The 14,531-nt window shown below is 44.1% G+C and overlaps 1 protein-coding gene across 4 annotated transcripts in view; it reads left to right on the top strand.

Moving 5' to 3' along the window:
* The window catches only part of RRBP1 (ribosome binding protein 1), a 64,876-nt gene that overhangs the window by 17,448 nt on the left and 32,897 nt on the right, over positions 1-14,531 (top strand). For all 4 annotated transcript variants that reach the window (XM_075564022.1, XM_075564018.1, XM_075564021.1 and 1 more), the window contains exon 2: positions 144-1,539. In XM_075564022.1, coding sequence (XP_075420137.1) covers positions 165-1,539 — 1,375 coding nt within the window. In that variant the 5' untranslated portion in view covers positions 144-164. The remainder of the gene's footprint in view (positions 1-143; positions 1,540-14,531) is intronic.

Raw genomic sequence — 14,531 nt, 5'->3', positions numbered from 1 at the left:
AATGCCTGTTTATTTCTTTTCTCATTTTTTTAGTCTGAGGGAGAAAAGAATGAAACACTAGGTTTGGCAATAGGCATGGGAATGGAAATTGTCCAATGCCTACATTTCCACCTAAGATTAATTTTTGTGTATGTATTTGGCAGGTGAGAAGAAAGCAAGCCAAGATGGATATTTATGACACTCAAACCTTGGGCTTCGTGTTCTTTGGTGGATTCATGCTTGTCTCTGCCATCAGCATCTTCCTAGTGTTAACCTTCTCCATGAAGGAGACATCGTATGAAGAAGCCCTAGCAAACCAGCGAAAGGAGATGGCGAAAACTCACCACCTGAAAGTGGAGAAGAAAAAGAAGGAGAAAACAGTGGAAAAGAAAGGAAAGACCAAGAAAAAGGAAGAAAAACCCAATGGGAAGATACTTGAGCATGAGCCAGCCCCCAACATGACCATCCTACTCAAAGAAACGATGCAGGCCTCTCCTGTGGTAGTGAGATCGATGTCAGTCCAGCCCGACGTGGTCCTGACCCCTGTAGCCACAGCACCAGTCGTGCTCCAAGAAAAGCCTGCCCTCTCCCCTAAAGAGAAAAAGAAGAAGGAGAAAAAAGTGGCAAAGGTGGACCCAGCAGTCAGTCCTATAGTGAATTCCATCCAGGGTCTCACCTCAAAAGCTGCCACCTTGGATGCTGCTCCCAAGGTAGTGCCTGTGGTGGCTGTGCCCCCCGTGGGCACCAAGGCCAATGCCCCAGCCACTGGCACAGCTCAGGGCAAAAAGGTGGAAGGAACCCCCAACCAGGGCAAAAAGGTGGAAGGACAGGGGAAAAAGGCAGAAGGAACCCAGAACCAGGATAAAAAGGCTTCTCAGAACCTGAGCAAAAAGACAGAAGGAATCTCCAGCCAAAGTAAGAAGGCTGAGGGGACCCAGAATCAGAGCAAAAAGGCAGATAATACCCAGAATCAGGGCAAAAAGGGAGAAGGGACCCCTAACCAGGGTAAGAAGGTAGAAGGGCCCCAGAACCAAGGCAAAAAGGCAGAGGCTACTCAAAATCAGGGGGGAAAGACAGAAGGAACCACAAGCCAGGCTAAAATGGTAGAAGCCTCTAACCAGGGAAAAAAGGCTGAGAAAACCGCCAGTCAGGGCAAAAAGACTGAAGGGGCCCAGAGCCAGGGCAAAAAGGCCGAAGGGGCCCAGAACCAGGGCAAAAAGGCCGAAGGGGCCCAGAACCAGGGCAAAAAGGCCGAAGGGGCCCAGAACCAGGGCAAAAAGGCTGAGGGAACCCAGAGCCAGGGCAAAAAGGCTGATTTGGTTGTCAATCAGGGTACAAGGGCAGAAAGTGTGAACCAGGGGAAAAAAGCAGATGGAGCCAGCAATCAAGACAAAAAGGCAGAGATCTCCTCCAATCAAGGCAAAAAGGGGGATATGGCTGCCAGTCAGGGCAAAAAGGCGAACGCGGCTCTCCAGGACAAAGATGCAGATGCAGTCCAGAGTCAGGAGGCACCAAAGCAAGATGCTCCATCAAAGAAAAAAAAGAAGAAAGGCGACCCTGGTGAGTTACTCTTCTTTATAACCTTGGGGGTGGAGGTGGGGGGCACCTGGAGGGAGGGGCGTGGGAGGGCGCTATCCATCGCTGTATCAGCTATTACCAAAACAGGACAATACAATAAGCATCCTTAATTTTAGTGGTTTTCAGCAACAGCCATTTATTCATGCTCATGCTTTTGTGGGTTGTCTGGTAGGTCAACTCTGCTTCAAGCTGTGGCTTAATGGGGTTGCCATCTTACTGTGAGTTGAGGCCTGGGGATATTTATATTCTGGGGCTCAGCAGAGGCTTTCGCAACTCTAAGTTGGAGGCCCTTCTCATGGTTCCCTGAGAGGTACAAAAGTACACATCCAGAGGACAAGCACATTTTAACACAGTATCTCATCAGCCAGAGCAGGTCATGTGACCGAGGCTGAGTGGTACTCTCAGTGAAGAACTGAAGCGACCTGGGGATGGGTGTGAAAACGAGTTGAGTGGCAAGTAAGGCACACCAGTTTCATCCAGCACATTATCTACAATAGTTCTGTGTCTTCTTGCCAAGACTTTCTTGAATGTCTGGCTGCATTCTGCTAGCTTTTTCTGTGTTTTTACCTCCCTGGTGCTCCAGTGTAGATGTTTTCGTGTGTGTGTGTGTGTGTGTGCACTTTGTAAGATTATGCTTCTAAGGAGAATTGGCATCTTTCCCTAGACTCCTCTTTCTCAGTTTTTATTTACTTTGTCCTTTAGAATTGGGGCCAGAGAGTTTCTGCTTCATGTTCAATGCTTATTTGAGAATAGATAGCCATTAATGGATCTGGAAAGTTCTATTTGTCTTGACTAGCTTGTGTCTTGGGTTCTGAAATGCTTGGTCCTGTGCCATGCAGCACAAGGCTCTGTATTTTATCCCAGCATTCCTGTCTCGCCACTTTGAGAAGCTGCATTGCCCTTTCTCCGGTGTCTTCCTCTCCAAGCTTCTGAGGCAGCATTTGCTGCGGCATCTTCCTTCGAGTCCCATGTGAGCGTTCCTGTTGGGTGCGGGGCTAGCACTCGTTCCCCCAGGTCCCACCGGGTCAAGTTGTCCTGTCAGGCCCTCCCATTGGTGGAGAGGGAGAACTGGCGATTCTTTACAGTGACCAAAGCACAATGGGTATGTGGACACAATAAGGCAGAGAGTCCTGCAGTTTCTGGTTCTCCCACAGTAGTTTGCTCAGAGTTGACCTTGCCAGTTATGCCCTTGGCACAGTATAAGGGGCTGAAATAATCCATGAAACAAAAATGGTATATTATTGGGAAAGAAAGCCTAATTTGTAAATAATAAAAAAATGTTGCTAGGAGTACAATTGTATGAGCCTACACAACAGCTTGATTGAGGTGACATGGAAGGAAATTTGAACCCCAAAAAGCCATGTTCTGGAATAAGTGTATTATATATAAAATGAAGATTATCCCCAAATTAATTTATTGGTTTGCCATTTATTATTAGCCATAATGTCATTGCGGTTCCACTCCCCACCACCCTCGCCAGCTTGACAAAACAATTCTAAAATTCCACCTGCAAGAAAACATAGTTAAAAATACTGAATAGGTGTGTGTGTGGGGGGGGGGGGAGGCTTTTTGGAAGGCCAGTCCTGTCTGGTATGTGAATATATTCCCAAACTATTGTAATTAGAAGTTGGTTATAGGTAGAGGCCAGCCATGTCCAGAGGGTAGAATGGTCATGAAATTGGTTTGCCACATTGAATCCAGGGGCATTCATGCATATATAAGAAAGCTTTATCACAGAATGCCAGGTTATTAGAACAAATGTACTTGACTCAATGGGTGGATGGATGGATGGATGGATTGTGATAAGAGCTATAAGAGCCCCGAATAAAATGATTAAAAAGAAAAAAGAACTTTAGATCAAAGAGTAATTACCGTATATATTCAAGTATAAACCATCCCAAATATCAGCCAAGGCATCTAATTTTGCCACAAAAACTACATTAAAAACGTGCTGAAGAACTCGACTTATACTCGAGTATATATTAAGAAAACATCCCAACCCCGTTCAGATCAAGTCCATGCGTCCGATATTAGCTTATAAGTCGACTACTAGTCCAGAAACGATTCTTCAGACTCAAGCAGTAACGTGCAATGATGCGGAATGTGGGCAGATCACAGGCTGGTGTGTGCAAAGCCCTGTGGATCCAATGGCAGTGGATGTATCTCCAGGACTTGGCTGCCATCAGCATGGCTCCATATGGCTTGTCCACTAGAAGACAAAGGCAGAGAGAGACTGTGTGTGACCCACCCCCCAGGAGAAAGAAAGGAAATTTCTAGAATCCACATGAGAAGGCCACACCCACAAGGTGGCATCATTAGGCTGGGACCTGATTGACAGGCTAGGCTCCACCCCTCCATTTGTTTATCAAGTTGACATGAAATTATATAACTACCACACACACCAAGAACGCAAGGGAAGTATCATAATTCATTGAAGAAGGAAAGGCACTCAGTGAGCGATCAAGAGCAGCCATGTCTGCTCAGGATTTGGGGAAACCTGTTTAGACCCACAAGCACTCATCTCTAGATAAGTGCTTATTTTGAATGAATTAAATTTATCTCAAAAGCATTCCAATCTTGGAACAGATGAAAGACAGCCAAATTTAGTATCGATTTGCATGGATGGCAGGAGGCAGCTAATGATGTTGCAGTGAAAGGACATCATGAAAGCATGTGGTGATGTGGGACTTTCAAACAGGACTGAAAAGTCAAACGCATGAGGTGACGGGGGAGGGGGGCTGTTGGCAGCTGAGATTATACTGAAAAAGCTCCTTGCAATATTCCTCAGTATCTGAAAGCCTGGACACATGGAGAAACCCGTGATTGTTCTTTGTTTTTCATTGTGCTGAATTGGCTCTATCATCAACTCAACTCTGCGCTCCTGCAGTCAGTGTAGACAGGCACTGCAAGGCGGAGCACACCAAGACCTACCCACCTGCACAAAAGGTTCTAGAACGTCTGGGTGTCCTGTAAAAGTCATCTTAAAAATGATTTCACAAAACAGCTGAGATTTACTCTAATGCAACACTCCTCAACATTTGCCAAACTGCGAACACTGCCATGGGATCCGTTCGGACTCATGGTGAATCTCATCGGGTAGAATTGCTCCTGTGAGTGTCCGAATCTGTAAAGCTTTCTGGGAATGGAAAGCCCTGTCTTTCTCCTAAGGAGTTGCTGGGGGTTTCAGACTTCCAGCTTTGTGGGTTAGCAACCCAACACATAGCGCACTGCGCCGTCAGGGCTCCTTCCTCAGAGATAAGGTGCCCGCAAAACTCTCAGGTGGTCTCGTGAAAGAGTGAGTTCTGATTCTGCAGGTGTAAGGTCGGCCTGAGATGCTGTCTGTCTCATTAGTTCTTCGGAGGTGCTGGTGCTGCAGGTCCACAGACCACATGGATTTAGGGATAGGGTCTAGGAGACATATTTTTATATAACTAGTAAATGTTTTTTTGGAAATTTACAAGAAAATAAACTTTATTAGAAGTGATTACATTAAGAATGGATGCGGTTAATAGGGTAAATTGGATGATCCCTTTGAAAACCCACCTGGCAAGCTGTGTCAGGAGCTCTTATTGCTGTTAGCTGCTGTTGAGTCAGGCACTGGTTCCTGGTGAGCTTGTGCACACCAGAAGGAAATGCTGCTCAACGTGTGTCAGCCTTAGGTTAGGTTAGGAATCAGATCACTGTGCTCCATAGAGGTTGTCAGTGTCTGGTTTTCAGGTAGATTTCCAGGCTTGCCTTCCTAGTCTTAGACTGGACACTCCACTGAAGCCTGTTCACCATCAGCAACACATAGCTCTCCACAGATGGACAGGTTGTGACCGTGCAATAAGGTGTATTGGCTGGATTAAGTGCCTAAAGGACTGACAGTTTTTCTTCTTTTTCTGGGGTTCTTATCTGAAGAAATAATAAATCCATGGACACTGATCTGCATGTAAAACTGCTTGTGATACGTTTTTAAAATTTAAATATTTAACTTTTGCAACAAACCCCAGGCCACAGTGCTGAATTCAGTGCCCATTAAAACATTGCTGACTCCTTCACGATGAGCATGGTGAAGGTGGAGCACTATGATCTAATTGTTCGTAGCAAGAAATATAGAAAGACATTGCTGTGGAAAGAAATATCCGTGGTATGACATTTAGTTGAAAAAGAAGTAGGCTCAATTATATTGGAAGCCATCAAAAATGAAGTGAAATGCATAAAGATCGATATCCTACGCATTAGTGAGCTGAGAGGGACTAGTATTGACCATTTTGAATCAGTCGACTCAGACAGTCCATGCTCGGAAAGACAAAGTCGAGAGGAATGGCATCGCATTCATCGTCAAAGAATATTTCAAGATAGAGCGTGCAGTGCAGTGCTGTCTCTGAGAGGCTATCAGAGTACGAGAAGAGCTAGTCAATACAGCTATTCAATTTATGCTGCAATTGAGGAGCCTGCTGGCTTAGGGGTTACACATTGGGGTGTGATCCACAGGTCCAAAGTTTGAACTGTCAGCCGCTCTACAGGAGGACACGGGTGGGGCTTTCAACTCCATAAACAATTGCGGGAGCAGTTCTGCCCTGCCCTCTAGGGTTGCTATGCATCAATACTGACTCGAAGGCAATATATTAAAAAAAATTTTATGCATCAATCACAGAAGCTGAAGCAATTGAAGAACTATACCCACAGAAAAAATTGAAGAATTATACCAACATCTTCAGTCGGAAAATGCACAAACATAAAGTCAAGACTCATTGATAATGATTGGCAATTGGAAAGAAAAAGGTGGAAACTTTGGAGGAAAGAACAGTAGTTGGAAAATTGGCCTCAGTGCTAGGATGGAATTAAGCTAGAGAGTGCATGATAGAATTTTACAAGACCAACAGCTTCTTTGTTGCAAATATCATTTTCAACACAAACGGCAGCGATACGTTTCCCCACACAGGACAAACAGAAATCAATCTGAATACATATGATGGAAATGCTCAATATCAGCCGCTAAAATGAAGCCAGGAGTCCAAGGTGAAGCTGAAGCACATTAAAACGAGTCCCCGAGAGCCATACTACAATGCTGACCTGTGTATTGCCACTGAATTTTAAGAACTTCACAAGAAAGATTTGACTCTTTGAACACTAAGCACAGAAGACCCAATGAGCTGTGGGAAGACATCAAGAACATCATCCATGAAGAAAGCAAAAAGTTAGTAAGAGATAAGAAAGAAAAGGTCAAAGTGGATGTCAGAAAAGACTCAAAACTTGTTCTTAATTGTAGAGTAGCTACGACAAATGGAAGAAGTGATCAAAGGACTTAACAGAAATTTTCAAAGGACAGCTCAAGAAGACAAAGGAACGTACTGTAAAAATTTTTGCAAAGACCTGGAGTTAGAAAGCAAAAAGAGCAGAATATATTCAACATATCCTCAACTAAAAGAAAAAGAACAGTTCAAGTCTTAAGTTGCATTATTGAAAGATTTTATGAGCAATATAGTGAACGATTCAAGAAGTATCAAAAGAAGATGGAAAGAATACACAGCCACTGTGCCCAAAAAACCCCTAATCTATATTCAACCATTTGATGGGGTAGCCAATGATCAAGAAGCACTGGTATGGGAGGACGGAGGAAGTTGCTGCTACTGCTGAGCTGAAAGCAGTAGCCAAAGACAAGGTTCCAGGAATTGACAACACCAATTGAGATGTTTCCACGAGCTGATGAAGCCCTGGAAGACAGCTACCTGATCCACCACCTGGAAGAGCCCCGTCTCTGTACCCTTTCCAAGGAAAGGTGACCAGCAGAATGCCGAAATTATAGCACAACAGCATTGATACCACATCCGAGTGAAATGTTGCTGAAAGTCATCTAACAATGGTTGCAGCAGTACGTTGACAGGGACCTGCCAAAAATACAGGCAGATTCAGAAGAGGACGTGAAACAAGGGCTATCGTTGCTGGCGTCGGGTAGATCTTGGCTGAAAGCAGAGAATACCAGAAATATGTGTATTGTGTTTTCTTGGTTATCCCAAGGTATTTGACTCTGATGGTCATAATAGATAGCTTTGAGGAGAATGAGAATTCCAAAACACTTAATTGTGCTCCTGCAGAACTTGTACATCGATCAAGAGGCAGTTGTATGAACAGAACATGATTTGAAATCAGGTGTGTGTCAGGGCTATATTCTCTCACCATACTTATTCAACCTATCTACTGAGAAAATAATCAGAGAAGCTGGATTATATAAAGAAGAATGTGGCCTTAGGATCAGCGGAAGGCTTATTAGCCGTCTCTGATGTACAGGTGACACAGCCTTGCTTGCTGACGGCAAGGAAGACTTGAAGCACTTGCTGATGAAGATCAAGGATTGCTGTCTTCAATATGGATTATGACTGATGTAAAGAAGACCAAAGTCCTCACAACTGGACCAATAGATAGCATCAAGATAAGCAGAGAAAAGATTAGAGCTGCCAAGGATTTTATCTTGCTTGACTCCCGTAATCCATGCTTATGGAAGCATCAGTCAAGAGGTCAAATGACACATCGCAGAAGGTAATCTGTGGCACAAGACCTCTTTAACTTGTTGACAAGCCCAGGTGTTACATTAAGGACTAAAGTGCACCTGAGCCCAGCCATGGGATTTGCAGGCACCTCATATGCATGTGAAAGGTGGACCAAGGGAAGACAGAAGAAAAGCAGATGCATTTGAATTGTGGTGCTATGCTCCCTGAAGGCAAGGATGATGAGGTCTCATCTCACTCTGGACATGTTAGCAGGAGAGATCGGACCCTGGAGAAATACATCACGCTTGGCAAACTAGAGCGGCAGCGTAAAAGGGAAACCTTTGAGAAGATGGATGGACACAGTAGCTGCAAGGATGGTTTTGGGTGAACAACAGCTGTGAGGATAGTGCGAGGCCGGGCAGTATTTCGTTTTGTGCTACATAAAGGACCGCCATGAGTAGACACCAACTCTACAACACCTAACCACAACAAGCTGTTTGGATATCATGGCAAACACACAAGAGAAAGATGTTAGATCACATGAAAATAGTGTAAAAATAGGATCAGGAACTCTTCCAAAAGGAAGTTTGCTGATTTTTTTACTCCTTCGATCGATGTAGTAATAATTCATTATTAAAACCACAAAGCAACCTTAGAGAAGGCCCTCCCTCAATGCCAGCACCCACTTTATTGAGAAATTTTGTTACCTCGGTGGTCTTTAGTGTCCAGTGTATTGGACAATTGTTCCATTCAGCTGTCTGTTAAAGTAGCTCATTTTATGTTACTATCTTATGATGTTTAGAAGTTTTTTAGGGGGTTAAAGTTTGCTCTTAATACATTGTCTTTATTAGTAGATTAATCATTTCACAAAAGCAATAACAAACGCCTCTTCCTTCCAGATATTAAATTGGAACAATCCGAAAAGATAGCCCGAGGGCAGGAGTAGATGAAAATGCCAGCCTTCTCCAGTGTTCAGGGAACTCCCTCATGTTCTGTCAGCACACTCTGTCAGAACTTGACTGCAACTTTATCTCAGTAATTCTGGGGTGAAATTCAGAACAGGACCTGAAGAGCAAGAGTCATGAAGGACAGGCCTAAGGGGGGTGAAGGTGTTGGCTCTTCGTGGTACAGGCCTGGACTTGTGGCCAGTTGCAGCTCCTCAGCAGCAGTGAGGAGACCCCACATGATTATCGGGCAGCCTAAGGTTGGGACAGACAGAAGGAGGCGTGGTGATCAGCCTTCACTGCCTCCATAGCAGAACCTACAGAGCTGTCTCCGTCAGCAGCTTAATGCTCTGTACTGTGCCTGTGTCACCGTGTATATTTAAGTGGCATTGAAGTCATCAGGAGATTTTATGCAGTGCTGTGTGACTGTCTCTGTGGCTTCCTAGATGTGTTACTGCTCAGTCACAGAGTAGATACATTTTTAATTCAGAAATGCAGTGCTCACCATCCAAAATAGTTTTGCTCTCACACGGTTGTTTTCTGGCATGTTCCTTCTGATGGCCCCTCTGCTCACATGATCATAGTGCGGTGTACAGAAATGGTTACAATTCCAAGTGGGAGCGTGACTAACCCAGGTGGAGAATAAGGGGAAACCCTTAAGAAACAAGTGATGCAGGTTTGTTTGTAAGTGTTTGAAAGAGGAGGCATTACTGGAGCCCTGGAGAAGAGAAATGTTTCCTGGGGGAGATTTTTTGTCTGTGTGGATTACCTTTGGCATGTAGCACCCTCGTGGACCAGTATTGGTGTGCTCTCAGATGATAGATAGCTCAGGGGAACTTTGTGTATGTGTGTGTGGGGGGGAGGGGGGTGTTCTTTAGGAAAATTGTTGCTTGCATAGGAAGCTTGTATATATGGTGGTGCTTTTTTTTTTTTAAAAAGGAAACACCATTTTTCTTCCCTGATTGGTTCTTTATCTCCTGCCAGGTCTGCCCCCGCCCCTCACCCACCACACCACCCCCAGCTAAGCTGAATTGATTAATATCATAACCAGAATTTTAGCTCTAAACTTCAAGGAGGGCCATTCCATTCCAGCTCTAGAATGGAGGCCAGATTCGTATTGCACAGGTGTGTACCCTGTAGACTCGGACGGCCATAACAATTGTCATTTTGTTAGATGCTCTCAAGTTGGTTCTGAATCAGTGTGCCTAAGTACAACACACTGCCTGGTTCTGTGGCATCCTTACTGTTGTCTTATTTGATCCCATTGCTGTGGTCACTGTGTCATCTCCCTCAGGGAGGGTCCTCATTTTCGCTGACCCTCTACTAAGCGCAGTGCCCTCTCCAGGGATTGGGCTCTCAGACTCAGTGTAAACAAAATATTGTGCTTTAAACTGGAGCCTGGCTTACTTGGCACTGCTTTTGCATGGGGCCAAGAGCCAAGTCACAGGAGTCTCATTTTGAACTCAAATCCGTGTCCTGGGAACTCTGGGAATGCCAAACCCTGGTGCATGCTGAGGGAAGCTAGAGCTGACTGAAGAGCTGTGAGTTCTCGACCCAGTCTGCTGCCCTGGGAAGGCTGATGCGCACATCTTTGTTCCGCCTGGCCCACACTGAGGCCCAGGAGTCTGCTGAGGTCGGACGCTCTCCTAGAGAAGTGGAACCTAGGATGCAGACCGTCACCTGATTATCAACCACACATGCAAACACCTACGTGGGGGAAAGGCCACCCTAAATTCAAAAGGGGGGGAATTTTAGTATCTTCCTTATGCCCTTCTGTATTTTCCAATTTTTCCCATATAACATTAAAGATATAAAAGCAGTAAAAACTCAAATTATTTGTCTAAAAGCTTTATTGTACCAACACTTAAGTTTCTTTCTGGTTAGTTGTTTTAAAGCAGACCAGCCTGGCCCTGGCCTCCTGAGTCTCCACTGAACAATAAGAAGGAAATCTTCACTTCTCTGGGGAGACTAGACCGAGGAAAGAAGTTATTGCTTGGTGGGAATGGTTAAGTGCTTAGCTGTTAACCGAAAGGCTGGAGCTTTAAATCTACCCAGAGGAGCCTCCAAAGAAAGGCCTGGCAATGTACTTCTGAAAAGTCGGTGATGGGAAAGCCTGTGTGTGCAGCTCTCGGGCATTAACGGACTCCCCCCGAGTCAGAGATAGCTCCAGTGTTGAGGTATTGTTGTTGCCGCTGTTGCTGTTTTAAGATTCAGGAAAGAAAGTAGTTGTTCTTACCAGGTCTCTGGCAAATGACAGCATTCGGCTCCTCAATCGTTGTTTCTGGAACCGAGTTAGCAGGTAAAGCCAAAGGTGGCCAGCCTGACCGCATTCCCATTAGTGCTCCTCCCCTGCCCCACCCCCTGCCCCGCATGACTGGAGCACTGGGGAAGGCTTGGGGACTCTGAATGGTGCCACCGCTCCGATCTTGCCTGCCCAAGGGTAGGCAGGAGACTAGAAAATACCTGCAATCTTAAAGTTCTTCATGTCCAGGAAGGTAATGGCAGAAGGCACAGGAAATAAGGAAGAGCTTTAAAATTTACCAAGAAAACCCCCCCAAGCGGGCCCTGTATTCCGTATTCAGTTTGTTTGTAGCACAGAGAGGGCACCTTAAACTATTTACTGTAATAGCCGTTTGCCCTCCTGCCCATCTACCCATCCTCCACCCTCCAGTGCCTGTCCTTCAGGAACTATGGGCCGCATGGGTTATGAATGGTTCGACATCATTGTGCTCAACCGGATACTTGTCTATCTATATATTTTGTTTATGACACTCATTCCCATACATTTATTCTTGAAACAAATTCTGGAAAGTGCAGGGCCAAAGCTCAGGTGAATTTTGAGAAATCACACGGCCAGCATGTGGCAGGACAGGGTGGAGCCCCAGGCAGCCCCGCGTGCACCACTAGTACTGCAGGTTCACCCCGCCCATGCGAGAGGCCCACGGAGCGCTTTGTTTTCGCTTGAAACCCAATTTTTGCTTCTCTTTTTATGTTTTATTTCTTTAAAACTTTATTTCAAAGCTATTCACCTCTCTGTTCATAAGGTGTACAGTTAATGTTCTCTGCCAGGTACAGGCCTGCCCATTGCTGGCAATGGACTTTGAGAAAACCCATTTCCTGGCATCCAACAGTTAAATTACTCTTCAAACCGAACTCCCAATACTTGCAAAAGTATTACATGCACTGGTTCCCATCAACTTTAAATCTGAACTTATATTATTAATCTGTATCAGTGGGTATTAAAATGAAGTCATTTTAGCAAAGTGTGATTGTACAAATCAAGATACTACTGGATAATATTAGACAAGAGTATTTTGCAAACACTACATTACCTTGCAATTTGAAACATTACATTTCATGATCATATAAATTATTTTTTGATAAGTGAAACTTCACAGAATTTAACAGCAGATAAAATTTAAAATTTTAGTTCTGTACATTCGTTCCAATTACCCCTATTTTTACAGTCTATAAGGCTCATGTCATGTTCAGCACCTAAAAGATCTGCGACACTGTCTAACTAGTGTTCTTGTCCATCTAGTGATAGTTTGGATTTCTTTGAAGATGAAAATCTGAGAAAATGCTCGATAAATTCTACTTCTAGAGTTTAAAGTAGATAAGCTTTTTGGCTCAGCAGACATTGTAAAAATTGGGGCTGTACCTTATTTTCACTTGGACACATCTAGACAGAAAGAAAAGGAAGAACATTCACACCACCATGAATATGGGTTGTTAGTCTTTAAGTTGGATTTATAACACTGAAGCATTGGAAGTCACCTAAGAATGCCCTGGGCCTAACCTTTTGGTTTTACATTTAAAAAAAGAAAAGATATCTAGAAAAAAGGTTTCAGTTGTCCTTCAAAATAAGGACCAAAGAAGGATGGCAACCACAAACACTTCCTCAGATCCAGCTCCAGTGAGATCGGCATAGTCCACCTTGGGTTGATTTGGACCGTGTTCTAAACATACCCGAGGGAAGTGTATGTACCAAGTATCCATGTGGTACTGATGCGTCTGAGAGCAACAGCCCAGTGACATTCTTCAAAAAATCTTTTGGTTTGGGCAGATTTAATACATTATTTAATTTTTTTATTGTGGAATTAATTAAAATAAAAATCCTTGACAGTTAAATACTTTTGTATTTAACTGAATTTGCTTATTGGTCAAGAATTTTCATTTTCATGTTGAAGTGTCATAGATAAATCTGTTAAATAATAGTCTTATTAATTAAAGGTATGGTTTAATTTTTTCTTTTTCTAAATCATCTTATTGGGGACTCATACAACTCCATCCATCCATCCATTGTGTCAAGCACATTTGTACATACGTTGCCATCATCATTTTCAAAGCAGTCAGGGTACAGTATAGCACCGATGAAGCATACAGCTTTCCTCTGGTTCTCTAATGCTTCCTTCCCTCCACTTCATGACCCTAATTCTACCTTGCAAATCTGGCTAGACCAGAGCATGTTCATGGGTCCAGATAAGAGCTGGAAACACAGGGAATCCAGGACAGATAAACTCCTTGGGACCAATATTGAAAGTAGCCATACCAGGAGGGTAAGGGGGAGGTGGGAGGAGAAAGGAGAAACCGATCACAATGACCTACCTGTAACCCCCTCTCGGTGATGGACAACAGACAAGGGGGTAAAGGGAGACATGGACAGTGCAAGACATGAAAAAATAATAATTTATAATTTTCAGGGGTTCATGAGGGAGAAAGGGAGAGGGGTAGGGAAGAGGAAAAATAAGGAGCTGATACCAAGGGCACAAATCTTCTTTAAAAACCTTTACAACCTGGTGGTGCTAGGGCTCCTGTCCCAGGCTTTAGGCAGTGTGGCCAGAAAGCCCAGCATCATTATCTCTGCGTCTTTTTTCTCCTGGCATTCTGTAGAGTCTTGGTTGCCATTTAAAATGAGCCTATGGAAGCTCAAAGATGGAGCTTGCCCAGAGGACGTCTTCCTTTTAAAATATTGTAAGGTGTTATTTTTTTCTACCATATGTAAAATTGTTTTGTTGAAATTGAGGAGGGGAGAGGAAACAAAAGTATAAAGAAAATAAAGTCATTCCATTTATTTTAAAAAACCAAACTCTTGCCACTGAGTCTGCTCTTTTAGCACAGACTAGAGCCAGCCGATGGGGTTTCTAAGAAAGAGCTCAGTCTCTGTGCAAATAGACTGCCGCTTCATTCTCGCACGGAGCAGCGGAGTGCTGCCTCCTTCATTCTTCCCTCCGTAGGATGCATGACTATTGAATTCCGTTAGCCACCAATCAGGAGCCCTGGTGCCTCACAAGGTTTCACGTTGGGCTGCTATCTGCAAGGTCAGAGGTTGGAAGACACCAGCGGATTCTTGGGAGAAAGGTGAGGCTTTTGACTCCCATAAACAGTTACAGACTCAGGAGCCCAGAGGGGCAGTTAGTTTTACTTTGTCTTACACGTTCACTAGGAGTTTGTGTGGACTCGGTTGAGTTTTGTGAGACACCATTAAATAGACAACTTCATATTTTATTAATTGTTTGCTTTTCTTTCTCCATCCAAAGACAAGGCCCTTGATTAA

Source organism: Tenrec ecaudatus, chromosome 12 (assembly GCF_050624435.1).
Source record: "Tenrec ecaudatus isolate mTenEca1 chromosome 12, mTenEca1.hap1, whole genome shotgun sequence".
In the NCBI taxonomy this organism is placed as follows: Eukaryota; Metazoa; Chordata; class Mammalia; order Afrosoricida; family Tenrecidae; genus Tenrec; species Tenrec ecaudatus.
The sequence above is the reverse complement of the archived record's forward strand: the minus strand, read 5'-3'. Positions and strand labels throughout refer to the sequence as shown.